General features: G+C 43.6%; 1 protein-coding gene across 1 annotated transcript; it reads left to right on the plus strand.

The window, feature by feature from the left end:
- On the plus strand, positions 1-27,104 carry OLFML1 (olfactomedin like 1). Its single transcript, XM_008514530.2, has 3 exons — positions 1-701; positions 3,967-4,255; positions 24,773-27,104. The coding sequence occupies exons 1-3, from the start codon at positions 573-575 to the stop codon at positions 25,561-25,563; spliced, it is 1,209 nt and encodes a 402-aa protein (XP_008512752.1). The 5' UTR covers positions 1-572; the 3' UTR covers positions 25,564-27,104.
- Positions 27,105-27,831: the final 727 nt, after the last annotated feature.

A 27,831-nucleotide genomic window follows, 5' to 3' on the forward strand; every position in this document is an offset into this window, starting at 1 on the left:
GGAATGCAAAGAGACTCTGGAGGAGGGGTGGGGTCTCCTCCCAACAGGACTTCTGGGAAAACGATCCTGGGAAATTTTGCCAGAGATGAAACTGAGATTCCAACTCTGAGAAGTTGGGGGTGGTGTGTGTTGGGTCAGGCCTGTGATTGGACTGCAGAGTCCACTAGGGAGAAAGAAAGCAAAAGGAAAAAAGAAAGAGCTGGGGAGAGGGGAGAAGCCCTCCTCGCCCCCACCCCAGTGAACACTCACCCGGGCCTGGAATAGGGTACCACCACTAGGCTTGGGAGGGCCAGTGTGTGTCAAAGGTGATGCCCACGGATGGACCGAGGGAGCTCTCTATCCCAAGTCGGCCTGCAAGGCCTCCAGGGACCAGCTTGCCAACAGCTGGACTTGATCACCAGCTTGCAAAGTGAGATCACGCATCTGGTAGAATAACAAGCGGACTCTGCTCTCCGGCAGTTTTTAGAGGATTTGTTACGGCAGCGTCTAGAAAGCAGGAGACCACCACTTGGACACTGGAGTCTTCTTCAAGAAGCACAGCCTAGAAGATTCCACCTCGAGTGGTTTCCAGGATGATGCTGTCCCTTCAGCGAGCTTCTGCCTTCCTGATTCTGTTCCTCGTGGCTTTTCTGCCCCCGCCACAGTGTGCCCAGGACCCGGGCATGGTGCACTACATCTACCAGCGCTTCCGAGTCTTGGAGGTAGGTGGCATCTGTGCACCTAATCCAGGGAACCTGCCTCCTGGAAGTCGCTTTACCTTATCCACGCTTCCCTATCTACTGGGATACATTTTTCCCGATAGTGAATGCTAGTTACATTGCTAAAGTTACACTTGAAATTTTTTATAGTCTCATGGTGTAGAGCACCAGCTCCAGAGCCCAGATTGCCCCACTCCCAGGCCCTGAGCGGGTCTTCCCTTTGAGCTCTGATCCGGCAGTTTTTCTCATCTGTAAAATGGAATGGTAATAGAATTTATTTCCCATGGCTATTCTAAACATTTAGTAAATTAATCCAGATTTAGAACACTGCTTGGCATGGAGATAAATGTCCAAAATGTTATTATTTGATAGTTCAATTTTTAAAATATGAAAATTAAAAATTTTGGTCACTTATGTTTTACTGTATCAGGATGATAGAGGATGTTAGCTTTTCTTTTCATCTTTTTATGATAAACCATTAGGTTACTGTAAAAAGTCATGATATTGTTGTACCCAGAGGCCACGTCTCAGCTTCTTTCGCTGAACTGGACTTGGATTTAGGAATGAGCCGATTTCAGCAGTGTGAAAACAGAGAAAGTGTTGGGGGCCTCCTCTCCAGATGTTACAGCTGCCAGTTCATTAAAACTTGCAAACCCAACATTTTTGCAGCACAGACAGGCTCCCAGGGACAACTGTAACCCTCCACCTCAGCCTTTGACATACCTCTGGTGTTGACTTTGACTACTTCATGCTTAATGCCTTGGTTTTGTACAAATTAAATGTTGATGAATTATCTTCTTTCAAAGACATTCTGGTCTTCAATACTTATTTTCAACATTTTCCTGAGAAATCTTCAAGTCCAAATTGTTTGGCTATCTAGTTACAGTCAGGATAAAATAATTCCTCAGAGCAGGCTAAGCACATTTCCTATGTAGGGGAGGAAGACATTTCCTCTTCCCAAATGGGGGTTCGTCTGGCCGGAGAACGAATTAAATTCACATGAGACAGAATAGCAAGAGAAAATTAAACAAAGCTTTATGAGGACCATGGCCTGTGGCCTTTCTTCCCGAAGGAAGAAAGGGCACGGAAGAAGTGGGGTGAACAGAGTGGTTATATACCCCCAAACAGGGTGTTTCACATATGATTGAAATGTCCCTTTTACAATAGTCATGAGGCTGCTCTGTCAGCACAGCTCTTGATGGAAATGGCAGATAGGTCTGCTGTCTCAGTGAACGCGGCAGGGTGGCAGGTGTGTTGCCTCGGGCTGGCGTGGGCGGGGGGGGGGGGGAGGGGGGTGTCACATATGAGCGCTGCAATCGGTTCCCAGCCTAAAGAAAGATGCTTAATCTTTAAGGAGATGCCAACTTTGGGAGGGTAAGGGAAGTCAGTTACAGGAGGTTACCAGACAAGCACAATAAAATGCAGATTTAAGTGCTTGGCTTTGGTATTGATTAAGAGTTTCTAGAGAGAAGGTCATCTCCTTTCTTCTTCCTGGTACAGAGAGGGAGGCACCTTTTACAGATAGAGATTTACCCTACAAATATAAACGTGTCCTCAGAGCCTCCTTCCCTGTCCCAGTTTATCAAAAGCAGTCAGCTTCAAATAATCGTGATGCCAAAGAGACATATCTTGGGGTGGCCAATTTCAGGTCCCTACACCTAACGTTGTCCAGCCAGCAGGCCGAGGCCTGGACGCAGTGCATGAGATGTTGCCAGGCCAGCGGCCTCTTACCGCTGCGTTACATGTTGTCTCCTGAGACACCTCATTTCCAGGCTCACCTCCTTACAAGTGCCAGCATTATGCTCAACCATGGGCCCTCTGCATTTAGCACCAACGTGCCCTGGGATTAGGGCCTGCAACTTTTCCTCACTACCTGAAGAGTTTGTCTGCAGACAAGGGTATAAAGTACAGACTAATACTTTCACAGCTGTGAACATGGATTTGAAAAAGATAGGGATGTGATTTGTACGGATCTTCCCACGCTGGTGGCGGTGCCCTGGAGGGGAAGCCAAGTCCCGGGAAGCACTCACTGTTGGCCAGTGTGGACACTTAGCAACAAAGTGATACTGTCTCCACCCTGAGGGATTTGTATCAGAGGGGTGAGAAAAAAGAGGATAGATTTAGGGAATTATTTTCTCTCTTTCTCTCTCATTCCCTGTCTCCAGCTCTCTCTCTTTCCCTCCTGTCCTTCCTCCCTCTCACCCCTCCTCTCGTCTCTCCCCTCACCCCTCTCTCACTCGCTCTTCTTCCTTTCAAAATGAACGGTCTTACATACTGCTGTTTGGAGTATACATTTTTACAATTTTTGTCGAAAGCATTTTCCTAAACTGTCAAATAAGTTTTATATATACATATTCTTCCACTCAGCAATCCCATCTCCATCCTTCATTCATTTATCCTTTCATTCAGTAAGTATTTATTGAGTACTACTGTGTGGTAGGTCCTGTGCCAGGTGCTGGGGATGGAGCTTACTTCTAGAAACCTAAGAAAGTAACCAGATAAGTACACGGAGATGTAAACACAAAGATTTTTTTAGCATTGTTTAAATGCCAAAAAATTGAAAACTACATAAACATCCATCAAAAAGAGTCTAATAGAATAAATAATGGGATATCAGTTCAGTGGAATTCTGTATCATTAAAATTATGGTATAGCTATGTATTAATTGGTATTGAAATAATGTTCACAATACATCAGCAAGTTAAGAATGTGTTATAGGGCCGGCCCGATGGCACAGTGGTTAAGTACGCACGTTCTGCTTCTCAGTGGCCCTGGGTTCGCTGGTTTGGATCCCGGGTGCGGACATGGCACCACTTGGCAAAAAGCCATGTTGTGGTAGGCGTCCCTCATATAAAGTAGAGGAAGATGGGCATGGATATTAGCTCAGGGCCACTCTTCCTCAGCAAAAGGAGGAGGATTGGCAGTAGTTAGCTCAGGGCTAATCTTCCTCAAAAATAAATAAATAAATAAAATTAAAAAAATAAAAATGTGTTATAAAAGATACATATAGTGAAATCACAATTTAAAATATGTATTTATATATGCATGACTATAGTCTATATGTATAACTATATATAGCAAGAGAAAACTGAAAATTTGGTAAAATATCAATAGTACTTTGAATTAAAGAATTATGGGTGATTTTTATTTTCCCCCTTTTTAATTGTTTGTATTTTTTAAAATCTTTTTCTATGAATGATAGCTACTTATATTATTTGGGCAATTTAAATACCTAGCAATAATTTGGGAATTTATTTTCTGACTGAAGCAAGGACTGGAAAAATGTACTGAAGCAACGAGGGCATACATTCAAGACTTCCAAGAGTTCTCCAAGAATATATCTGCTCTGCTGGGAAGGTGTCAGACCTACACAAGTGAGTATAAGAGTGCGGTGCATAACCTGGCACTGAGAGTTGAGCGTGCCCAACGGGAGGTTGACTACCTAGAGTACCTGCGGGAAGAGGACGGGTGCAGAGAGTCAGAGGACAAGACGCTGGCAGAAGAGCTAGTCCAAGAAGCTGAAGAAGAGAAAATGATCCGGACTCTCCTGAATGCAAGTAAGAGAACTGCCTCTTTTCCTACCCCTTCTCGGGAATCTCACACTCAGAGACACAGACTCAGCACACGTAGGGGTCTGACCGAGTATGAAAGTGAGACCTGGATGTGTGCTCTTGTGTGCATGTGCTGGGAGAGAAACCTTAGCAGGGAACAGGTGTCTGAAGGACAATCCATTCTCAGAAAGCAGCTTTCCTTTCACAGGATGTTCCTAAAGGCCCCACAGAAGGTCAGGGCTACAGTGCCAGGGGTCAGCCCAGGAAAGGCATCTCCTGCTAGACCTTGGTTTGGTGGGGCTGTATGGTCCCAGATCCTCCCAAGGAGAGTGGCAGATTGGATTCTCCCAGTGCCCTGGAGTAGGGAGCAGCTGCAAATGTGCCAGGCAATAGTCTGAAAGTGGAAATGGCAATAACAAACCTCAGGGCTGGGGACTGCAGTGAATTATTACTGTGTGTGCTGTCAGGAGAGTGGTGATATCCAGGGGATTTGTCTCCTGTCTTGTGATCTATCAGAATCACTTTCAAGCCATTAAAAATAGTGGTTATGAAGTGGCACAGTGGTTGAGTTCACACGTTCCACTTTGGCAGCCCAGGGTTCACCAGTTCGGATCCCGGGTGTAGACCAACGCACCTCTTGTCACGCCATGCTGTGGCAGGCGTCCCACATATAAAGTAGAGGAAGATGGGCACAGATGTTAGCTCAGGACCAGTCTTCCTCAGCAAAAAGAGGAGGATTGGCAGCAGATGTTAGCTCAGGGCTAATCTTCCTCAAAAAAAATAATAATAATGGTTAGGAGATCAAGTTATAATAAAAGTATCAAGCAACAGAAACATAAATGAAAAGGAAAATCTCCTGTGAATGAATCATTTTATTAAAACTAGGAGGAAGACAGCTCCCCCACCTCAGAGTCTATATTCTGAGATGGTTTCATTGCAAATAGGGAAACTTTATTTATATGCTAATTTTGTCTGCCTCAAATGAGAGAAACTCAATCAGGGAAACAAGACATAAACTGAGTGCCATCATTGTGCTGTGTGGTTTCACATATCTTCTCATTGTAATCCTTGTAAGAACTCCATGGGTCATTAGAAGAAGGGTCTTCCTAAATGAAGTGAGACTTGATCTGAGTTTTGAACAAAGATATCAGAGGATGAGCCAAGGGGAGAGCCAGTGAAGGTACAACATAACAAAGGCATGAGAGCACGTAACACTTGGACATGTCAAGCTGCAGATATGGTTGAGTGAAAGCTGTATGGGGCAGGTGAGTGTAGAGAAACAAGATTAAAGAGTTCAGCAGGACCCAGATAAGGAAAGACCTTGCGTGCTAAGCTAAGGAGGTTGAACTTGCCTGGAGAAACTAGAGAACCATTAGATAATTTTAAGCAGGGGTATGATGTGAAGGAAGAGGGCGTGACTGGACGAGAGACCAGTCATGGAAATACTGCTGTAAACTGGGCAAGAAGTGACGATGTCTGCACTCTGTGTCAGTGAGATGGAGAACAGATGGATCTGAGAGCCATTGAAAGTTGGAATCCACATGGCTTGGTGACTGACAATTAAAAGTGAAAAATGAATGAGAAAGATGAGTCCAGGATGCTTGCTGGGTTTTTGGCTTAGGTCATTGGGTGGTTGGTCTGAAATATGTTGAGATAAGAAACCCATGAGGAGTTGTGGAACAGTTACCTATTACTTACTATTTCCTTTTTTTTTTGAGGAAGATCAGCCCTGAGCTAACATCTGCCAATCTTCCTCTTTTTGCTGAGGAAGACTAGCCCTGAGCTAACTAACATCCATGCCCATCTTCCTCTACTTTATATGTGGGACGCCTACCACAGCATGGCTGGTGAGCAGTGCCATGTCCGCACCCGGGATCTGAACCAGTGAACCCCAGGCCACTGAAGCGGAATGTGTGCGCTTAACCACTGCGCCACTGGACTGGTCCCTACTCTACTATTTCTTCTGGGGGTGGGGAAGAGCACTTATTACTCTGAAATCTTCTAGTTCACTTATTTGCTCACTGCTTATTTTATTCCTCTCTATCTAGAAAGTCAGCCCTCTGGGAGCCTGGATCCTGCATTTTGCATTCAATGCCTTGTCCTAGTGCCTAGAATAGTGTCTATGTTCTACAAATATTTGTCAGTGGATAACTAAGTGAACAAATGAATGAATGGATGGAAGGATGTCAGCACAGACAGAGGGGTTATTAGGTTTTGATAGAAAAAAGAACATCTTATCTCTGATTCAGAAGACAGTCAGGAGAGTGCCGTATTTATAATATGAAGTAGTTAATTATCAAGTTGGTCAAATGGGTGATCCTTTTTAGCCCTGACATTATCTTGAGATGAACCATCCTCTGAGAGGGAGCAACTAAGGGTAAGCATGAAGTGAGGGAAGGGAGGAGAAGGGCAAGGATGAGGCAGTAGATGAATAGAGGCTGCCTAAAAAACTGATGGGTAGGTTTGGGTGCTAATACGGCCTGAGCTAGAATGTGCCTGAACTTTAGTGCCAGGGCTCAGGACCCCAAGCCTGAATAGTGGTGCTGAATTGGATCCCTGAGCTGCTCCTGATCCCTGGACTCCTTAAGCCCCTCAGGCCTTGAGGTTGCCCTTTCCACTTCAGCTAGAGTTCAGCAGAGGTTTTTTGGGGTTTTTTTTTGTTTTTTAAGATTGGCACCTGGGCTAACAACTGTTGCCAATCTTTTTTTTTTCTACTTTATCTCCCCAACACCCCCCCCCCCCGCCCCCGTACATAGTTGTATATCTTAGTTGCAGGTCCTTCTAGTTGTGGGATGTGGGATGCCACCTCAACATGGCCTGACAAGCGGTGCCATGTCCGCGCCCCGGATCCGAACCCTGGGCCGCCACAGCGGAGCGCGTGAACTTAACCACTCGGCCACGGAGCCTTCCCCTTAGCAGAGGTTTTGAGTCTGGACTTGCTGCTTATTCAACCCTCATCCTCTCCCTCATTGCTCAGACCTGGAAGGCCTGAAATATTTGCTCTCCCAGCTCCATGGTGAGTGAAAACTTTTCTTTTAACTTTCGTAGATTGTGGCTTCTATGCCTGTCGCCTCTGGAGCCCTCATTTGATGACTTATCAGTTTATGATTCAACAAACTCTTTTTGCCCTGTGCTGTAGGATGGGCCGTCGGCTACACAGTAGGGATAGAGGAATGAGTAGAACATGTCCACATCTTGCACGAGCTCTCTTGCTGCTTCTCTTGCCTCTGGTCTTGCCTCCCACAGTCTACCTGCTGTCACACAGACCTTCCCACAACACAAAATGGATCGTATTAGTCCTCTGTGTAGAACTTTTTTGTCATTTGCCATCAATTATCAACAACAAAAACATCCATTCAAATCTCTTAACCTTTTGTATGGGAAGGTCCTTCACAAAGTGGCCCAAGCTGAGCTCTAGCTGCTTCTTCTCTATAACTTACCTACATGCAGTTGCATTTAAAATGTATATATACTGTTTTTCCTACCTACCCTTTATGTCTCAAAAATGCCGTGGATACTCTGTGAATGCCCCCTGCCAGGCAGAGTGCTTCTGGAGTCCCTCATTCAGTCCTCTAAGGGAGCACTGACACTCTCTTCTGTGTGGATTTGACTCCTCAACCAGACCATGAACATGTTGATGTCTTCATTTCTGTGTTCACAGATCCTGGGTCAGGGCTTCCCATGGAGGAGGCTGTAAAAATTGCCTGTAGAAGAAATACTGATGGCAGAGGCCCCTCTGAGCCTAGTTTAGGGGAAGACAAACGTGCAAACAATCACACTTGTGATTAGCACTCCCCTGACCTACTATTTTCAGAGGTTCTCTGCCCAAGGATAGACTTTGGAATGCCAATTTACTCCCCAGCCATGCACGGATTTGTATTTTACATACTGTGCCCCCCACACACACTTTTTTGGCCATTTCTGTTAACAACCATTCCTATCTTAGTTTTCTAATGTTGTGTATCAAATCACCACAGATTTAGCAGCTTAAAACAGCTTACACGTTTATTATCTCAGAGTTTCTGTGGATTAAGAGTCCAGAGGCAATTTAGCCAGATCCTTTGTTCAGAGTCTCATGAGGGTACAGTCAAGGTGTTGATTGGACTACATTCTCACCTGGAGCTCAGGGTCCTCTTCCAAGCTCACTGAAGGCTTTGGCAGAACTCACTTTCTTGTGGTTTTAGGACTGAGGCCCTCAGCTTCTAGAGGCTGCTCATCTCTGCAGGCTGCTCACAATGTGGCTGTTGCTTCTTCAAGACTAGGAAGAGAGTCCCTCTCTTCAGGAATTGCTCAGTCTTTCTTTTAAGAGTTTTTATCTGATTTAAGTCAGGCCTGACCATAATAATCTTCCCTTTGATTAACTCAAAATCAGTTGATTTTGGACCTTAATTATATCTGCAAAATCCCTTTAGCTTTATCTTATAATGTAACCTAGTCATGGGGTGCTATCCTATCATATTGCCAGGTCCTGCCCTCATTCAAGGGAATGGGATTATGTAGAGCATGTCCAGCAGGTATTGGGCATTTTAGAGGCCATCTTAAAATTCTGCTGGGCCCAGCTGGTGCAACTCATTACCTGTACCCACCTTCGTCCTATAAGCTTCCTATCTTCCTATCTTCTAACCTTAGCCTCAGGGACTGAGCTAGCTATGAAACTTTCACTAAAATCCTTAAGACTCAAGTCAGCACCCTTGTATGGGCAAATGCCTTGGGATTATGGGTTAGGAATGGGTCGCCAGAGGTTACATCACAGAGTTTCATTCATACATACATGCTATCTTAGAAAGAGAGTTTCTTTGGAAAACCTGTACGGAAAGGATGATGGAACTTCCTTGGAAAAGTCAACCTTGGCGCCGGCCCTGTGGCTGAGTGGTCAAGTTCGTGCACTCTACTACTGCGGCCCAGGGTTTCCCCGGTTCGGATCCCAGGTGCAGACATGGCATCACTCATCAGGCCACACTGAGGTAGCCTCCCACACACCACAACTAGAAGGACCCACAACTAAAATATACAACTATGTACTGGGGGGATGTGGGGAGAAAAAGTAGAAAAAAAACAAAGAACATTGGCAACAGTTGTTAGCTCAGGTTCCAATCTTTAAAAGATAAAAGGAAAAAAAGAAAAAAGTCAACCTTATTGTCACTGCACAAAAATGGGGTTCTCCTACCCAATGCACATTAAAAAAGCCAATTATTACAACATCCGCTTTTGGGAAAAGAAATCAGCTTTATTGCTAGGTCCATCTGCAAGGAGACAGGAGGCATCAGATCTCAGATCTGTCTCTTCAATCCAGGTATTGGGGCAAAATTTATGGGATGAAGGACAGGGTGTTCTAAAGTGAGGAGATAGGTGATTGGAAGTAAGAAGAAGTGAGGTAATTGATGATCTGTGCAAGTGTAGTCAAGCTTCACGCCTCTCCACAGGATGCACGTTCACAAAATGGTGGTGTTAGTATGATCTGAGGGTGGAATTTTCAGCCCTTTGATGTCGGAAAGATCACTTAACAGGCATTTGCGGAGGCCCAGTTGATGTGTTGGTGGTCTCAACTGGCCTGAACTGGACGAAGGGTCTCAGTTCCTGAAAAACCACTCTTAATTACTCTGTTGGTAAGACGGGATCAGTTGAACTGGTCCTAGAGAGCCCGTGGTTACATTATGTCTAAGAAGACTTCCAGAAAATTCTAACATCAGTCTAAATGGTTCTCATTTATTCTTAGAATATTTCTCAGACAACTACAAACAGCCAAATACCAGGAATAATAAATAGAGTTGCTCTGTAATTAAGTCACTTCCTATAGAGCTGTTCTCAAATATTTAGCCTTTTTCTAGAGGTGATCCTCAAATGATGCTCATGTGGTGAAGGCCACAATCCCAGGGATGTTTTGGGGTTAGATAAAATTCTTAGAATCTTAACTCTAATACACACACTCTCTCTCTTTCTCTCCCCCGACTCTTTCTCTTTCACAAACACACAGCATAGAATGAAGTGAGTGAAAGTTACTTGAAAACAATCTAACTTATATTTAAAAATCATTCCAAGTCTTTGACTCTGCAACTTTTACTAGGAAAAAGAAATTTTGCATTGCCCTTGGCAATTTATGGCAAAGCATCATTACCTCTGATACCCAGATTGAGGATTTATCCAACTCATAGTCTTTGGCAGATTCCACAGGCTGCATTCTTGTGTGGATAGGAGTATTAACCTCTGTTTAACTTGTAAATAGCTTGTGAAGAACATTTCTCAAGGTAGTGAAAACAAGCCATTACAGCATATTTTATATTATTTCCTGTTTTAGTCCAGCTCGTTTTATTGCAAGGCTGAATGCAAGTTACCTCAAGTAACCCTCTCCCTGCTGAATTAAATAACTCATATCTTTTGTTAGATCATGTTTCAAAGAAGAAAGTCTGTTGCTGCAAATTTAAATGCCTGAGGGATCCGTTCAGGTAGTGTCGATGATGTGCAGGTCCCATATTCAAAGCCATTAAAAACAAACAAAACAAAATCCAAAACAAATAAGTGAACAAAGAAACCACTGGAAGCCAAATAAAACCTATCTGTGAGCCAGCTCCCAGGGTCCATTAGTCTGTGATGAGTGGAACAAAACATTAAGAGATGTAAAACTCTAATTTGCAACAGATGTATTTACCACAAAGGAGGGGCATGAGGGTTTACACACAGGTGTAAATGCAGGAGACTGTGACAGTGCTGGTGTGTGTGTGGCTTTAAGCATTTGGTATATCCTATTGGATTATATCATCTAACTCTCATAACAACCCTGTGAGATAGGTATTATAATTCTCTCCCATTTTATAGATGAGGAAATCAGTAACTGAGAGGATAAACAATTTGTGCAAAGTCACACCGCTAATTGATGCCAGAGCTGGGATTCAAACCAAGCCAGGCTGACTCCTACACACACTAACCTCTCTCCATCATGCCATTCTGCTTACTAGTGGGAAGCATGAGAGTGTCAGTCCTCACATGAAGGATTTAGGAAGGTCAATCTGGCCACAGTGTACAGAATAGACTAGCAGTAGGAGAGGTTGAGTGTGCGTAGGAGGGGGAGACTGGAGCCAGGCAGGCCATCTCCAGGGCTGTCACAGAGGCACTCCTGGTAGAAGCCCCTGTTCTGAAACTAGTTGCCTGGGCCCAGAAGTCTCAGTTCTTTCTGAGCTCTCTGTGGGACACACATGAAGACCATACCAGTCTCTTGATTGCTTTTTTATGATGATTCCTACTCATGAACAGTTTGGTTTAAATCATTATTTCAAATCCTGGCCAATAAGGGTCCGTTTTCTTCTTCCGCCTCCTTAGTTTTTAATTCTCTGCCTTTTCTCCATTTACTTTTAAACAATAATACTCCTCCATTTCCTCCCCTAGTCTCTCAGTTAACAGAAGGGTTCCACACACACTTTTCTGTGCTAGAAATCTCAGGAGCATCCCTTTGGCCCTCATGTGACCATTCATCACATCCAGTAGATTCTTCCTTCTGAATATCTTCTAAATTTATTCTTTCTATCTGCACTACTCTCTCATCATCTCTAGTCTTGATTACTGCAAGAGCCTCCTAACTGATCTTCCCATAATCAGTCTCTCCCTTTTTCAGGGCTTTATCTGATATTGCCACCATGGTTATGTTGATAGTGTTAACACGTCATTGCTTTATGAACTTTGATGGCAACAGCAACCTAGAGGGCAAAGCAAACCCCATGAAATAACGTAAAGAAAGACCTTTACAACCTGACCCCAACCTAGCTTTATTTAAATGATTTGTTTTATTTTTCTTTATGAAAGTAATACTTGTTAATTAAATAAAAACTATAAATATTATATGTACTCTATATATTGTATTTACTTTTATCGTAAAAGTAGATATCGAGCTAACAATTGGACACAGCATATTTGAACGTGTCTCAGCTCTGTCTTGTGCCACTACTGTCTGTCCCCATCTGCCTGATGCTCTCTGCTGTACCTGATCTGCTATTCTGGAAACATAAAATATACTTCATGCATCCGGTATTATTCGTGCTGTGTTCCCCAAGTTTACACAGTGCCTGGAACAGAGTAGAGATCAATATTTTCTGACCTTGTGGAGAAGTTTCTTAGAAAGTGGAGGCAACTATTTGCCAGGGATTGCATTAAGCCCTTTTGTCTGTCACCTTGTCCAATGCCCATGACAACCCTGATAGGTAGATACTATTATGACTTCTTTTCAGATGAAGAAACTGTGGCTCAGAATGTTTCATGCAGCACTGTCTTCTTCCCACATTCCTGCTGCATCCAGGACTACGCACCATCCTCTAGACACACTCAAGTCATCTCAGCCTTTGTATCTGCTCACAATACCCTCCCCCACATCCTGTATCATTTATCCAATTATCTGTTGCCACAACAATGCTGCATAACAAACCACTCTGAAACTTAGTGGGTTAGAACAACAATCATTGATAATTTCTCAGGAGTCTAGAGGGCGGCTGAGCAGATCTGTTGGTCTGGGCCAGGCTTGGCTACTCTTGGCAGGCTCCCTCATACATCTGCAATTAGTGGCTCATTGCCTAGGGGATGGCTGGTTGAGGATAACCTTGGCTGGGAGGGCTCGGCTCTCCTCCATGTGGCCTCTGATGTTTCAATAGGCGAAGTTGGGCCATTATGATGGAGGCAGATGCCTGAGAATAAGAGGGCACAAGCATACCATGGTCTGGTCATTTTACCACATTCTTTTGGCCAAAGCAGTTCCAAATCTGGCTCTGGAGCCCACCCTTCCACTAGAACCTCTAATGGCATCCATTTAAGGCTATTAGTCTTGACACTCCTGGAAATGGGCAGTAATCGAGATTGGTTTTTAAGTATGCAAATTTCTGTATGCAGTGGATTGGGCATTAGTGTGACTGATTGTTTTAAGGAAAGAATGAAGAACCACTGAGAAGGCCACTGCAAAGTTCAGGTTGAGGCAAGCAGACCCTAGCCTGTCACACTTTGAGAAAGGATGAAGAGAACAGGATGAAGTGAGATTTATCTCACAGGAAGAATCCATGGCGAAATGTCAAAATGATTGTTTTCTAACCAGGCAAATGGAAGAATGGCAGTACCATGCCTAGACATTGAGAACATTTCCATCCTTTTTATTTTGGTAAGAATATTACGGGAAAACAAACAAACAAAAACCAGTTCAGTCTTTAAATGAAAAATAAATAAAAGCAAAAAGTTCATAATTATAACCTTGGAATGCTTAAGATGTTGCAACAGTCAGATAATTGATGCAAAACACAGGCTGTTTGATCAGAAATTCCCCAGACGACTGCCCAGTTCATGCTTCACTTCACACGAGTGTTGACCAGCCTGGATTCTCTAGGATAGCAGTTCTCCAAATTTTGGTCTCAGGAACCCTTTACATCTTTAAAAATTATTCAGGATCCCAAAGAGTTTTTGTTGATGCAGGTTATATCTGTTGATATTTACCATATTCATAATTAAAACAGAAAAAATTGTAATATGTGCCAGGTGCTGTTCTAGGACAGGACACACAACAGGAATGTAAGAGATTAGATAAAGCCCTGCCCTCACGGGGCTTACGTTCTATTGAAGGGATTCAGACAATAAATATGTTAACAGATACACTTACAATATGTCAGATAGAAGATAAATACTATGGAAGAAAATCAACTATGGGAAGAGGTTTATGGAAAGCTGGCCTCCTCTGTAGGATGCATCTGAAGGAGGTTGACTGTGTTGGACTCCAAGCTGCTGGACTGCACCTGTAGAGACCCCATAGTGGACGCAGGCTGGACTCACACATCTTCCAGCTTCCATGCACGCCAGTGAAATTCTCAGCTCGATGTTGTTGAGCAACACACAGCCATGCCTTAAGTCTGTGCTTTTCCCCACGATCTATTGCTAATCACCAACAAGGGAAGCTGTCAGGGCTCTGTACTGGGTGCCACGGAATACTTTGAATTTAGTATTGGGAAGTTAGAAAAGCCTTTGATAGGATTTACTAAAGAGTTCTGTGGGACTCACCAAAACGTATACAGCACTTATTGTATGCCAGGCCCTGTGTACACCCTCCCCCTGGATTCATAGCCCTTCTGCAAAGCCAAATCCTCCCATGGCTTCCTGAGTACCATTTCATATAAGCTGGCCTTCCTGCCTTTCTGCCTTCAGCCACCCAGGCTCTTGGACAGTAAAATAGCACTTGCTAATGTCCATATGTACCTCTTGCTATCTGATTTCTAAGTTGGCATAGCATGAATTGGGATAGCAAGTTTGGATACTGACTAATACTGCATTATCTGAATCCAACCAATTCCTGAGTTTGGAGAGTAAGCAGTAAGAGTTGAATAGTGAGGGGGGATATGTGTTGTGTCCCAGGCACTGTGGATAAAAATACAAGTATGACACAGCTCCTGTCTAAAGTGCTTGCAGGGAAACAAAGTGAATATGCAGTTCCAATTCAGCCCTATAACTGCCATGGATGAGGGTAGCACAGAATGTTCTGGACACATAAGAAAGAGCAATTAACAGCTCTGCAGAAGTCAGAGAATTTTGCTTTGAAGGATGAGTAGACATAGCCCAAGTTAGCAAAGGTGAGCTAAGGAAAAGTATGGGCAAAGTCTAAAACTTGTGAGAGGCCATGGCAAATTTGATGACTAGCCATCAGTCCAGTGTGGAGGGCAAGTGACAAAGGAGGTCAGATTAGGGACCTGGGGTGCCATGCTGAGATATCTAAAACTTATACTGTGTGCAAAAAGTATGAAACGACCCTAATTTCTAGAACAAAGTCCACATTGACAATTTTGTCGTAATTTCTTGAAGCTTTATAATTGATTACTCACATTGACACAAAATAATCAATAAACCCTTCTATAGATAAGAGAAATAAGGCGAGTTTACTTGAGCCAGAGTGAGGATTATAACCTGGGAAAGCCTTAGAAAGTGGTCCGGAGAAGCATAGTTTCAGTACAGTTTTATAAGCTTTTAGAAGAAATAACATACACTAAACACACCCGGGATACATTCTCATCAAAATTTCAAAGAGCTATTCAGTTGCAAATTAGCAGGTCAGGAAAGGGACTGATCCTGGTGTTACCAATAGGGCTTAGGAGGAGAAGTCTGCATTCTTATTTTAAGAGAGTGCATTCTTTACTTAATGGTTGAGCAGATGTACAATGTATGTTTGATAGGCCATAAATCAGGCTTTTAGCTCAAACCTAATCAGTTTTGAACTAGAATAGTTACCCCATGAACCTCAACATGTGAAAATCTCTTGTCACTCATCTAAGAGGTGTCATCTTTGTCATCCCAGTGTGTAACGTCGTACCTGTCACTTGACAGGTATTGACAAATATTTATTAACATGAATACAATTCAGGTGGTTGAAAAAGTCAAGGTTTATAACAGAGAATTTCAAGAAGCAGTCAAACATACTCATGGTTTTATAGGAATTCTCTTCTTTTTAATGAATTCATCACTCTTCTTCCCAAGCAAACCTGCTCTTCCTTCCTTGTTGCTATTTCATGCATTCTGTCAACCCAATCTGGAGTCCAGTTTGTCACTCAGCTCCCTCAATCTAATCAGTTAACAAAACCTGACCTCTGTTTTTCTATTTCATGAATCCATACCCATTTTTTCATGCCCATCACTACTTGGATATCTCCCATCTAGATTATACTTACAGACTCTCTACCTGTCTCCCTGTCACCCACTCCTCCACCTCTAACCCCCTGTCCATTTTCTACCAACATCCAGAAGGAGGGGTCACTCCCCTACACAGGGACAGGTCTCACCAAGTCTAGAGAGTGCTGCTATTAAATAAGGGAAAAGTACTAAAAAGAATCAAATAAGTGATATTTGTATATGAATTCACTGCGAGGCCTTGGGCCAAATTCTGTCCTAATTGCTTGTCTGCAATTCTGCCTGAGGAGGAAATCGCAGATTTTCATTCTCTGGTTTGCAAAATGTCATTGTCTCTGTTAAATGCTTTGCATCTTGGCTGGACTCAGAGATTTTAAATTTATTTCCTATCATTCCTCTGCTTTTTCCTCCTGCTAATTATCTCTTTCAAGAGAAGCACAGCATGGAGTTTTAACTTACCCTTTTACTCAAACACTGTAAGTATATTCTCCCCAAATTCCAAAAGAAGCAGAATTTATAAGAATTATAGAATATCTGCCCTGAAAACACTATAGAAAGCATCCAGCCTAAACCCCTTGTTTCATGGCTGGGAAAGCTAAGGCCGGATTGACAAATGGACTTTTAGGGAGACACATAGAGAAAAAGAGACCTAGTACAGACCACTCAGGTCTCTGACTCCCAGTCCCAGGTTCCATCTACAAAGGAGAGGATAGGAGAAGCAGAGGGGAGCACAAGGGAAAATTCTCTGCTTCTCTCGTCCCGGAACTGTGTTTCCTTGATCCAAACCATCTATCAACATTCTCTTATTTTGCTATTTCTCCAAGGGTTCTGCATTACAAAGGAGGAGTAAAAGGAGAAAGAAGAATGTTTGTGTTAGTTTCTGCTGTATTTTAAATGAACATTTTCTCATGGGTAAGGCATTGAATGTGTCTGTTCTTAGACATAGTCCCTCTGTAGCTGGGCTGCAAGCCTGCTGACTTTCCTCCCAGAGGGATGGACAGGCTGGGGGCTTCCTAGTCAAGGCAGATTTCATATCACCCTGTGATTAGGTCCCAGGGAGTCCATTGCTCTCACCCATCCCTCTCACCCATCCCTCTCCAGGCACACCCAGACTCACACACTCTCCACCCCTTCCCACTCATACACCCATCCACCTTGACCCTGGCGCTAACTGCAAGTATCCTAACTGGCCCTGCCTCCAAGCTCACACTGAGCTCAGAGGATCCCAGAGCTATGTGGCCCATGCAAGTAACTTAACCTTGTCCTTAATTTTTTTTTTCACTTGAAAAATGGAGATTAAAATACCTACCACTTAGGCTTATTGTAAGAACTAGATAAGTTAATGTAAATAAAGTACCTATCATAGTACCAAGAATATTATACATATCTGCAGATATTTATTAACTTCTTGAAACTTTGCACTCATTCTGCAACAGGGAACAGTTTCTGAGCTTCTCTAATGTCCCATGGAACCCCCACCCTCTTCCCCACTAAAGGTATCTATGATCACATACAGGCTTAAACCCTCATTCATTCATTCTCTGTGATCACCAGCGAATGCAGGAAAAGCAGAGCATTCATATGAGACAGATTCAGTTTATGAAATGAAAAAAGATATCCTGGGCCCTGGTAAACAGGGCACCCCACTCCTCCCTCTTCCACATCATAGCCCATAGCCCCCAAAGCTCAGCGTGGAGGGGGATCCTTCTGTTAGCTCCTCCTGCCATGTGGATGAAGGACCTTGAGTGCCATGCTGAGATATTGGAAACTTATTCTAAGGGTGCCAGCTATCCCAGGTTTCTCTGCCTTCCCCAGGGGTTCACTTCCTATAATCCAGGTCAACCAGGATAAAGTTGACCCAGAGGCCACAGGGAAGCAATCCCTGAGTCTGGCAAAGCATGTCAACACGGGGATATGATGGCAACTGATGGCTGAGAGACTTCAACAACTGGCCCCAAAGTTTGGCCCTGGCCACACTGTGGGCCAGTCAAGGCCACCGGGAGCAGTCAATGAAGACATGCCCACTAAAATGACTTTTCCTGGGACTCAGCTCTTCTCAGCTAAGCTTGCTCCCCAACCCCACTCCTGCCGTATGTTCCCTTGTTGAGAGCCTTGTATTAGATTTTTAAATGAAATAATGGATTTGAAAGTATCTTAAAAGCTTTAAATTGCTTTACAAATTATTATTTAGTTAAGATAGGCCTGTGGTCAGAACTCTGGATGTGCAGCACTATTTAGACCCTAGAAAAACATCTGCTTGAATGAAGCTATTTTCCTCATTAATTCAATAGATATGTATGAACCCACAGGCCCTGAGTTAAGCAGTAGATACAACAGTCAATAGGAAGACAGGCCCTGCTTTTGCGGAGCTCATAGTCTAGTTGGGGAGAAGGACAAGAGCTAGTAAAAACAGATAAGATAGTTATAGAATGTGCTAAGTGACCTCAAGGAAATCAGAAAGATGCTATAGTAGGTCATTTTAAATTTAGATACAGTAGTCACGGGAAGCATCTAAAGGAGATGATATTGAAATTGAGATGTGCAGGATGAGTGGGAGCAGACGTGAGGAGATCAAGCAAAAAGCATTCCAGGTAGAAAGAATTCCACATGCAAGAGCCCTGAGGCGGAAATGAACTTGACATGCTCCCAGGATAGCAAGAAAGCCAATGAAATCACAACACTGTGAGCAAGAGGAGGAAAGGAAAGGAGAAAGTCCCAGAGACAGGGAAGAGCCATAGCATGGTGGTCCTTCAGGCTCAAGTAAGGGATTAGAATTTTATTCCAAGAGTGATGGGAGAAAGGGTTTGGCAGGTCAGTCACATAATTTATGTTTTTAAACAGATCCCTCCTGCAGCTTTGTGGAGAACATGCTGTAGGTAAACAAGAGTCAAATCAGGGAGACAAATTAGAGATTATTTTAGTGTCTAGGCAGGCGGTGAGGCTTCACCGAGTGTAGGGGAAGAAGAGGTGAGGAGAGGAGGAGAGTGATGTATTTGACGATTTTAATTTAAACATAACATCATATTTTAAAGGTAGGTTTTACTATCAGAACTTGCTAGTGATGGGGAGATGGAAGGAAAGGAACCAAGGATGACTTCTAGGCAAGAAACTTGGTTGATGGTTCTTGCCTGAAATGAGAAGAGTAGGGAGAAAGAGAATTTGGGGATAAAAGCAAGAGTTCTTCTCTAGAGGTTAAGTTTGAAAAGATCCAAGTAGGACATTGAGTAGGCAGTTGGATACATGAGTTCCGGGCTAAGTAGACATCCAGATAGGATGTCATTCCAGATACCAATTTTGAATTCATCAATATTTAGAATTCACAGGATTTTCAGAGCCATGAGATAGAATGAGGAGATTTGGAAAGTGACTGTGGTTAGAGAAAAGAAAAGGTCTGAGGACAGAACACTTCAAGGTAGAAGATGAGAAGGAACCAGCAGCAGATGCCAAGAAAAAAAAACCCAGACAGATGCGAGGGACAAACAAGGGGAGGGGTGTTCCAGAATCAAGAAAAGAAAGAGTTTCAAGGGGAGATAGTGATCAAGTAATCAAATTTTGCTGAGAAGTTGATTAGGATGAAGACTGAGAATTGACCCTTGGATTTGGCTACATGGAGGATGTTGGTGACTTTGACAAAAACTGATTCAGTGGAGTGGGCAGGGAAGTTTAGACCAGCAGAGAACTGAAGCTGCTTAGAGCAGTTTAGGGGATAATTGGAGGTGAGGAAACTCCTCTTTGAAGGAGTTTTATTATAAAGTGGAACCTAGGATTGGGGTCACACTAGAAAGATTTTCCAGGATGGATGATCTTACAGCCTGTTTGTTTACTGAGGAGAATGATTCAGTAGGGAGGGAGAGACTATTGAGGCAGGAGAAGGGAGATAATTTCAGGTATGAGGTCTGTGAGTAGGTGAGAAGGGACAAGAACCACAGCAAAATTCAAGGGAGCAGGAGGGAAGGAAGAGAAAATGGGTTCAGGTACAACTGGCTGTTAGATTTAGTGGTTGAAAAGTCATTCGTTCACTCATTTGTTCATTCATCAGCAAACTATGGCCTATGATGTGCCAGTTGCTATCCTGGGGGCAAGATATACAGTAATAAATGAAACAGATAAGACAAAGCTCATGCCCTCATGGAGTTTACATTCTATTGAGGGGAGTCAAGCAATAAATATGTTAACAGGTGAATTCATAATATGTCAGATAGAAGATAATAAGCACTATGGAGAACAATGAACTAGGTTAAGGAGGTTATGGAGAGCTGGAGAAGGGGGTTGCCATTTTTCATAGGGTGGTCAGAAAAGACTTTAATGATCAGAGGACATTTGAGAACAGACCTAGAGGAAGTGAGGGAGGAAGTCATGCAGATATCTTGGGGAGGATGGTTCCAAGCAGAGGGAACCAAGAGTGCCAATTTCTTGAGGCAGAGTATGCCTGGCACAATTTGAGGAATAGCAAGGATGCCAGTAGTGATGTGGGCTCGGCGAGCCAAGGAGTTGAAAGAAAGATTTCTTGGGCTCTCAAGGTCTTGTACTAGTGCTCCTTTATTCAGAGAATAGCATGGGGACAGGCAGTGAAGAGCTGCAGCATGAGGACATGACCCATGGGCAGTAAAGAACTACAAGCATGGGGACAGCACCCACGGACAGTGAAGAGCTGCAATGGTTGAGGGTAGGGGTAAATTTATAAGGCATAGGTATGTGAGTTATTTCTTTACAAGACAAAGGAAAGATCATGTAAAAAAGTCATTAAAATGGTATCAGTATAGGTGGGGTCTTGTTATCCGGTGGTCCTATAACTTTGGATACAAATCAGATTGAATGAGGTCAGGATGTCTTATACTTCCTGGAAGATGATATAGATTGGCATGTAGGCCAGGATGCCTTGGGCTTCTCTCTCTGGAGCAGCCTTGATCCACATCTGTATGGCTAAATAAAATGAACAAGGTGAGGGAGTTGTAGGAGACAAGGCCAGAGAGGCAGTGTGGGGACAGCCCATATATGGCCTGGAAGGTAAATACTTGAGCTTGACTCTGATTGAGACGGGAAGTCGCTGGTTTTGAGCAGACATGTGACATGATATGACTTACATTTTAAGAAGATCCTTTTGGCTGCTGCAGGAAGTGGACTGTGGGAGTCAAGGATGGAAGTGTGGCCACCATGTAGGAGACTATTGAAGTGATTCAGGAGATGATAAAGTTCTCTGATTGCTTCTATATTCTCAGAGAAATAAGAGGCAAGATCATATGAGAATGAGGTGGGTATGGTGGAGGCTTGAGGAGACAAGAAAAGGTAGGATAGTAGTGGGTGCTGAATTCATTAAGGAACTTAGGTAGAACTGCTACTCAAAACACTGGCAGTAACAAGCAGTTTGCTAAAATGTGTACTAACCTCAGAACCTCTGAAACTTCTCTGGCTGCTCACCTTTCTTCTTTGTGTCCCATTTCTCTCTCTTCACCCTGTTTCTTGTTCGCTGACTCTAGCTGGCCTCCAGTTCGCCTAGAAAACCCAAGCATTTATTAAGAAGAAAATGACAACTCACTGGCACTTCCAGCTTCTTACACCAAAGCCTTTGGAAGGACTTGAGGGAGGCCCCCAGAGTGCTCAGTTCTCCTTGAGAGACTGTTATATACCTGACATCATTCCACCACCTCACTGTGCAGTAGTCAATGAGGGAGGCCCACAGAGTTCCCAGCTCTTATTAAGACCATTCTCTCCTACCCATGATACAGACTTTGGTGGGATTTGAGGGAGACCCACAGGGTTCCTCAAGCTTCTAGTAAAGCCACCACTCCCTGCCTCCATGACGCTGCTCACCTCACAATTGACTGTCTAACAAGCAGTCTCAACAAGTCCATAATTAGAACTGATGACCCACTTTTCCCAAAATGACCAGTAGAACTAATTTCATCTTGACCTATATCCTCCTTAACTTGGTCACCATGAGAATTTCAAGACTCTAAGGTCATCTTGAAGATAGAATATTTAAGGGCCAGGTGGAAATGGCTTATACCATTTCTATCCACATCCCATTAGACAGAACCCAGGTTGATGGGTGCAGCCTAACTACAACGGAGGCTGTGAATGCGTTACTAGGGAAGAGGAAAATGAAATGACATTTGTTGAACACAGACATTGTCTCTGCCATAAGCTGTCAGAGAAGAAACAGGTAGGAGGCACAGACAGAGATAGTGGTGACACAAAGATCCAGGGAAAAGAAATCTTCAAGAAGGAGGAACTGATCAATACTGTCATGCTACAGAAAGGTCAAGTGAGATATGAACACAAAAGTTCTGAGTTTTCAGTTAAGAAGCCCCTGGTAACATTATGAAGGGTAGTTTCTGGAAAGTTATGGTGAAGTGAAAGAATGGGAGATGAAGAAGTAGATATAGAGAGTATAGACTTCTGTAGGAGAATCTGCTGTACAAAATGTCGGAAAGAGTGAAATAACTAGAAAAGGGTGCCTAATTGAGAAAGAATTATTTTTTTAATATAAGCAAGATGTTTACAAGCAAAGAACTAGTAGTGAAGGAGAAATCCAAGATAATAGAAAGGGGATAATTCATGGAGGAAGTCTAGAAGAAGCCGGAAGAGGATGAGACCAGAGCACAAGTGAATGTATTTGTTTTGGACAGGAGGAATGGCAAGGTCTCTTCTGAGATGTGTGGGAGGATAGCAAGGTTAGGAACAACTGAGGAAAGTTTATAAATGAGGAACAGGAAGTGGAGGGTATTTATTTTTTCAAAGGAGTTAATTTGCTGTTATGAAGGGAGTGGTTGGGTGGGGGGAGATTTAAGATAGCTGCTCTGTGGAAGATGGGGGGCTAACCATGGAAAGCAGTACAGTATGTACTACACAGGGCTCAGCTGAGGTTGGAGACTCCTGTGTGTAGTGGCACTAATATGCACCATTGTGAGATTTTCTCCACCAACACACAACTCTCCAAGGCGGAGGCAGATGTTCGAACCGATCCAGGACCGGGGATTTTTGTAGAGTGGATATTGTAGAATAACTAGGGGTTGGTGGGTGACGGTGTTGGTGAGAGAGCTATTGGGTGAGAGGGCTGACAGCCTGGGAGAAAGCAGAGGTCAAGGGACTGGAGGGCATGAGGAAATGGAAGAGCAGAGGAGGTGAGAGCAAAGGAGTAAGAAATAGAAGGATAAGATGTTGTTGTAGAGAGTAGGATATTAGAGTTCTAGATTTCTAATACAGAACAGTTCTGAGGGATGGGGGGACCCAGAGTATGGCCATGGGAGGGGGTTGCTAAAGTGGTTTGAAAGTAAGTTGTCATGGAGTTGAAGAGGTTGAAGTGCTCAGGCTTTTGATGCATATGGAGTAGTGTCCTGGACTACAGTCAATGGTTTAGGCTAGAAGGAACTGATAGTCTGAGATACAAAGCAGGAAGGATTTTTGCGTGAAAGTGGAAGAATAATAGTCTGAAGTGGCAGTGAGGAGCTAAAAAAATGTAAACCTCTTCTTTTCGCTTCATCTTCCTCCACCTAGTTTAGACCTTTATCATCCTGTTTGGATTATAGAAAGGCCCTCCCTATTGGTCTCTTTCCCATATATCCATCACATGTGTGACTGCCAGCTTAATGAATCTTGTAGAGCAGCCTTGACTATGTTTCACTCTTGCTCAAAAACTTCAATAGCTCCCTACCTGCCTATAGAATAAAATCCATATTCCTTAGCCTCACCCTCAATGTTCCAGGCACAGAGCTGGTTTCAATTTACTACTTTGTTTTAAGCACATAGTTTGAGGCAATATCAAGTATTTAGCTTGCATTGGTTGAAACTCTACACTACTTTACTAACTCTAATCTTGGAGGACTTTCCCAAGTGTAGTTTTGTTAACTGTCAGGAATGTTCTTCCCACAGGTCTCATAATCCTTTAAGGGCCAATTCAAATGCAGATTCTCCCCTGCCTCAAGTGACATCTCCCTTTTCTGTCCTTCTTTTGTAAAAATTTCACGTTAAGCTTTATATTCTAGTCAGTCATGCACCTATTAAGCAAGAAGCATTTCTAATTTATTATTGCACCCCCAGCTCATGACACGTAGCTCAGGATCTTCCCCTTTGTAGGTATCCCATGTCTGCTGACTAGATGCATGCATGCATTCATGAATAAATAAATGAATGGTTGAGTAGAACTCTTAGAATGTTCTGGTAGTGTTAAGGACCAGAAGCCATCATTAGAAGATGATCTTTTCAAGGTATAAGGTTGGTATTATATTTTTCATTCTTAATACTTAGCACTGTTCCAGGAAAGCATTGTAAGCTAAGTATACAGTAGATACCCAATAAAATCTTGGTAAATGGAATTGAATTAGGTGGATTCACACCTAAGTTATTGTCACTGTGTCAACCCCAATGCTCTAGAGGGTGACAGAGTCTCTGACCCAGCCAATAGCTGTTTCTATCACTTTGAAGAAAGTGCTCACTCTTATAACTGGATGGCAACTCCCTGAACAGAGATCCATTTATTCATTTAATTCTTTGATTCATTGAATCCTACAATAAATTATGATTGATCTTTGTGTGATAATTCTTTTTTTCGAAGAGAAGAATAGCCCTGAGCTAACATCTGCCAATCTTCGTCTTTTGGCTGAGGAAGACTGGCCCTGAGTTAACATTCGTGCCCATCTTCCTCTACTTTATATGTGGGATGCCTACCACAGCATGGCTTGCCAAGTGGTGCCATGTCCGCACCTGGGATCCGAACCAGCAGACTCTGGGCCACCGAAGCGGAACGTGTGCACTTAACAGCTGTGCCACCGGGCCGGCCCTCTGTGTGATAATTTTATTGTAGACACTAAAGGGGAAAAAAAAGCAATCTGTGAGAAAAGCAAACATCACATGTTTATAAAGTAACCTGTCCTTTTTCTCCTGTTTGGCTAGGCTGTGACAACATGCTAATGGGCATAAAGTCTCTGAAAATAGTGAAGAAGACTACGGACACAGATGGCTCCTGGATGAAAGATGCTGTCAGCGACTCTCCAAAGGTTTATTTCTTCATTGGATCCAGAGGCAACACTTTTTGGGAATTTGCAAACATACGGGCATTCGTGGAGGACAGCACCAAGCCAGCCCCCCGGAAGCTAATCCTAACACAATCCTGGCAGGGAACAGGCCAAGTGATCTACAAAGGTTTTCTATTTTTTCACAACCAAGGGACTCCCAATGAGATAATCAAATATAATCTGCAGAAGAGGACAGTGGAAGATCGAATGCTGCTCCCAGGAGGGGCAGGCCGAGCACTGGTTTACCAGCACTCCCCCTCGACTTACATTGACCTGGCTGTGGATGAGCATGGGCTCTGGGCCATCCACTCAGGGCCAGGCATCCAAGGGCATTTGGTTATCACAAAAATTGAGCCTGGCACACTGGGAGTGGAACACTCATGGGACACTCCATGCAGAAGCCAGGATGCCGAAGCCTCGTTCCTCTTGTGTGGGGTTCTCTATGTGGTTTATAGTTCTGGTGGCCATGGCCCCCATCGCATCAACTGTGTCTATGATCCACTGGGCACTATCAATGAGGAGGATCTGCCCAAATTGTTCTTCCCCAGGCGGCCGAGAAGTCACTCCATGATCCATTACAACCCCAGAGATAAGCAGCTCTATGCCTGGAATGATGGAAACCAGATCATTTACAAAGTCCAGACAAAGAGAAAGCAGCCTCTGGAGTAATGCCTTACAGCTGAGATGGACAGCACCACAGCCACGGATGCTGCTTTCCAGGACATTGAGGCCACAACCTTTTTGCAATATAGTGTCCCTCCAATCACATACAAGGATAGGGTCCAGAAGTGGGAATGCATATGCATCCTTTCCCAGATGTTATGGCCTTAGGGATCTTCCAAAAGCTTAGATGAGAGTCTATCATTCAGAAATTTTTCAACAACTTCCATTAACCATCCAAACCTCCTGGCTCTCAAGGCCTTCCACATTCTGATCCTGTTACTTCCAGCCTTTTCTTTTACTAGCGTTTACTTTAACTCTCGCCCTTCCTTAGCAATTAGAAATGTAGACCAGCCCCTAATACTCCTGGGTTTTCTCTCCTCTGGCCTTTTTGCTGAAGCTCTTTCTTCTTTCACAAATGCTTATTGATATTCTTCCATTTTTTCTTTGCCCAATGAAAGTACTATTTCTTATTGATGTTTAAGCTCCATTTCCCCTAGCTTTGCCCCTCCGCCAAGGTAGGTAGATAAAATAATAACATAGGAACGTTACCAGTTGAACACCACTTTCCAGTTACAAAGTGTTTGCCCCCACATCACGGCATTTAATTCTCATCTCACTCATGTGAGATATGCAGAACAATTCTTTATAATTCCCATTTAAAGATGAGGAGAGTTTAGATGAACCATTCAAAGTAACAGCTACAAAATGAAAGATGGAACTAGAAAATACTGCAAAGCTCATAGTCTTCCCATTGCCCAATGAAGTATCAAATTTGTATATTTCTTTGTTCAACCTTTTACAAGCAATACGTTCATTATTTCAGGCTAAAAATAATGATCTGTCCTTTTCGCCTGTTTTCATGTCTGCACAAGACCTTTGAAAAGGCCTTTCAAAAGCTACTTCTTCCAGAAAACCAGCCTAAGCGTGAAGACCCCACCTCTACCCTCATCTTGTCTTACTTTCCCCCGCTTTTCTTCTTCCTTGAAATACAATAAAACTGACACTCAGCAAATAAACCTCAGCAGGTTATATTTGCCTAGAAACCCTCAGCATCGATGTTTCAGGGAGGGCTGCCTATGCTTGGGTTTACTGTGAACCATTCCCAACACACAGAGGCCCCTGGTAAATATTCTGGAATCTGGATGGAAGCCAGATAGCAGGCAAGTGACTCCCTGCCACGGCAGGCGTGCCATGTGGCGCAGGGGACAGAAGGCAGCTGTGCCTGTCCAGAGGGGCTTCTTCAAAATCTTTCCCACGCGTCTGTTTAATCAGCCTGTTTGGGTCACAAGTGCAGGCTGTGGTGCCAGTCTGTATCATGTGCCAAGGCCTCTGTCCTTCCAGGTTGGTCACATGAGAGGGTTTGCTTTGTGCATTTGCAGCTGTTTTCGCAACTCTGCCAAGCCCAGCCTGGGACCACAGGCAGTGAAGAGAGTTCGTTTGTTTTTTCCCCGTAGCATTTGAGTAGATCTTTGGCAGAATGGAATTACTCACCCCGTGGATACAGCACAATTGCCCACAGTTCTAATAAAGTGATACGGAAAGCCCAAGTCCGTTGTGGAATGAGGCAGGTATGAATAAATAAACATGGTGATATTACCCACTCCATGGGTTTGGGGACATTACCTGCCCCACGGGTAAAATAGCATTACCTATTTCACAGGGAAAAAGGCATGTGGGCTGCCTCACAGAGGAGGGCGGTGTGGAATCATCAGCGAGTGGAATTACGTGCAGTTTCTGCACACAGACTTCCTTCGGAGGCTAGAGGAGAGGTTGCCTGTAACATGCAGTCTGCCTCTCATCAGTGGTATGCTTTCATTTGACAGTTCTGCAGGGCGTACCTGCCATTAGTAACCCACTCTGGTGCCTTAGATTCCTGCAGCTAGAATCACTCTTTTAGGTCAAGACATTTTCTCTCTGGGAAGCTCCAGTTAATGTGCCACTTTGTTTCCTGCGAACCAGAGCTGGCCAGCATGCAGGCCTGTGAACACTTCCTTGGGCTTCTCTCAGGTGAACTTTTCAGCTCCCCACGGATTTTAGAGAGCGTTGAAGTCCCTATGACCTATACCAGTGGTTTTTAAACTTTACTGCACATAAGAATCACCTGAGTGGCATTTAAAAATCCTAATGCCAGGCCACCCCCCAGACCATTAAATCTGAACCTCTGGAGGTGGGACCCAGGCAGTATTTTTCAAGTCCCCTCTCCCAAGGTGGTTACAAAGTGTCAATAAGCTTGAAAGCCAGTTACACTATTTTTTAAAGTAATATTTTGAAAGT

Source organism: Equus przewalskii, chromosome 6 (genome assembly GCF_037783145.1).
Source record: "Equus przewalskii isolate Varuska chromosome 6, EquPr2, whole genome shotgun sequence".
Lineage (NCBI taxonomy): Eukaryota > Metazoa > Chordata > Mammalia > Perissodactyla > Equidae > Equus > Equus przewalskii.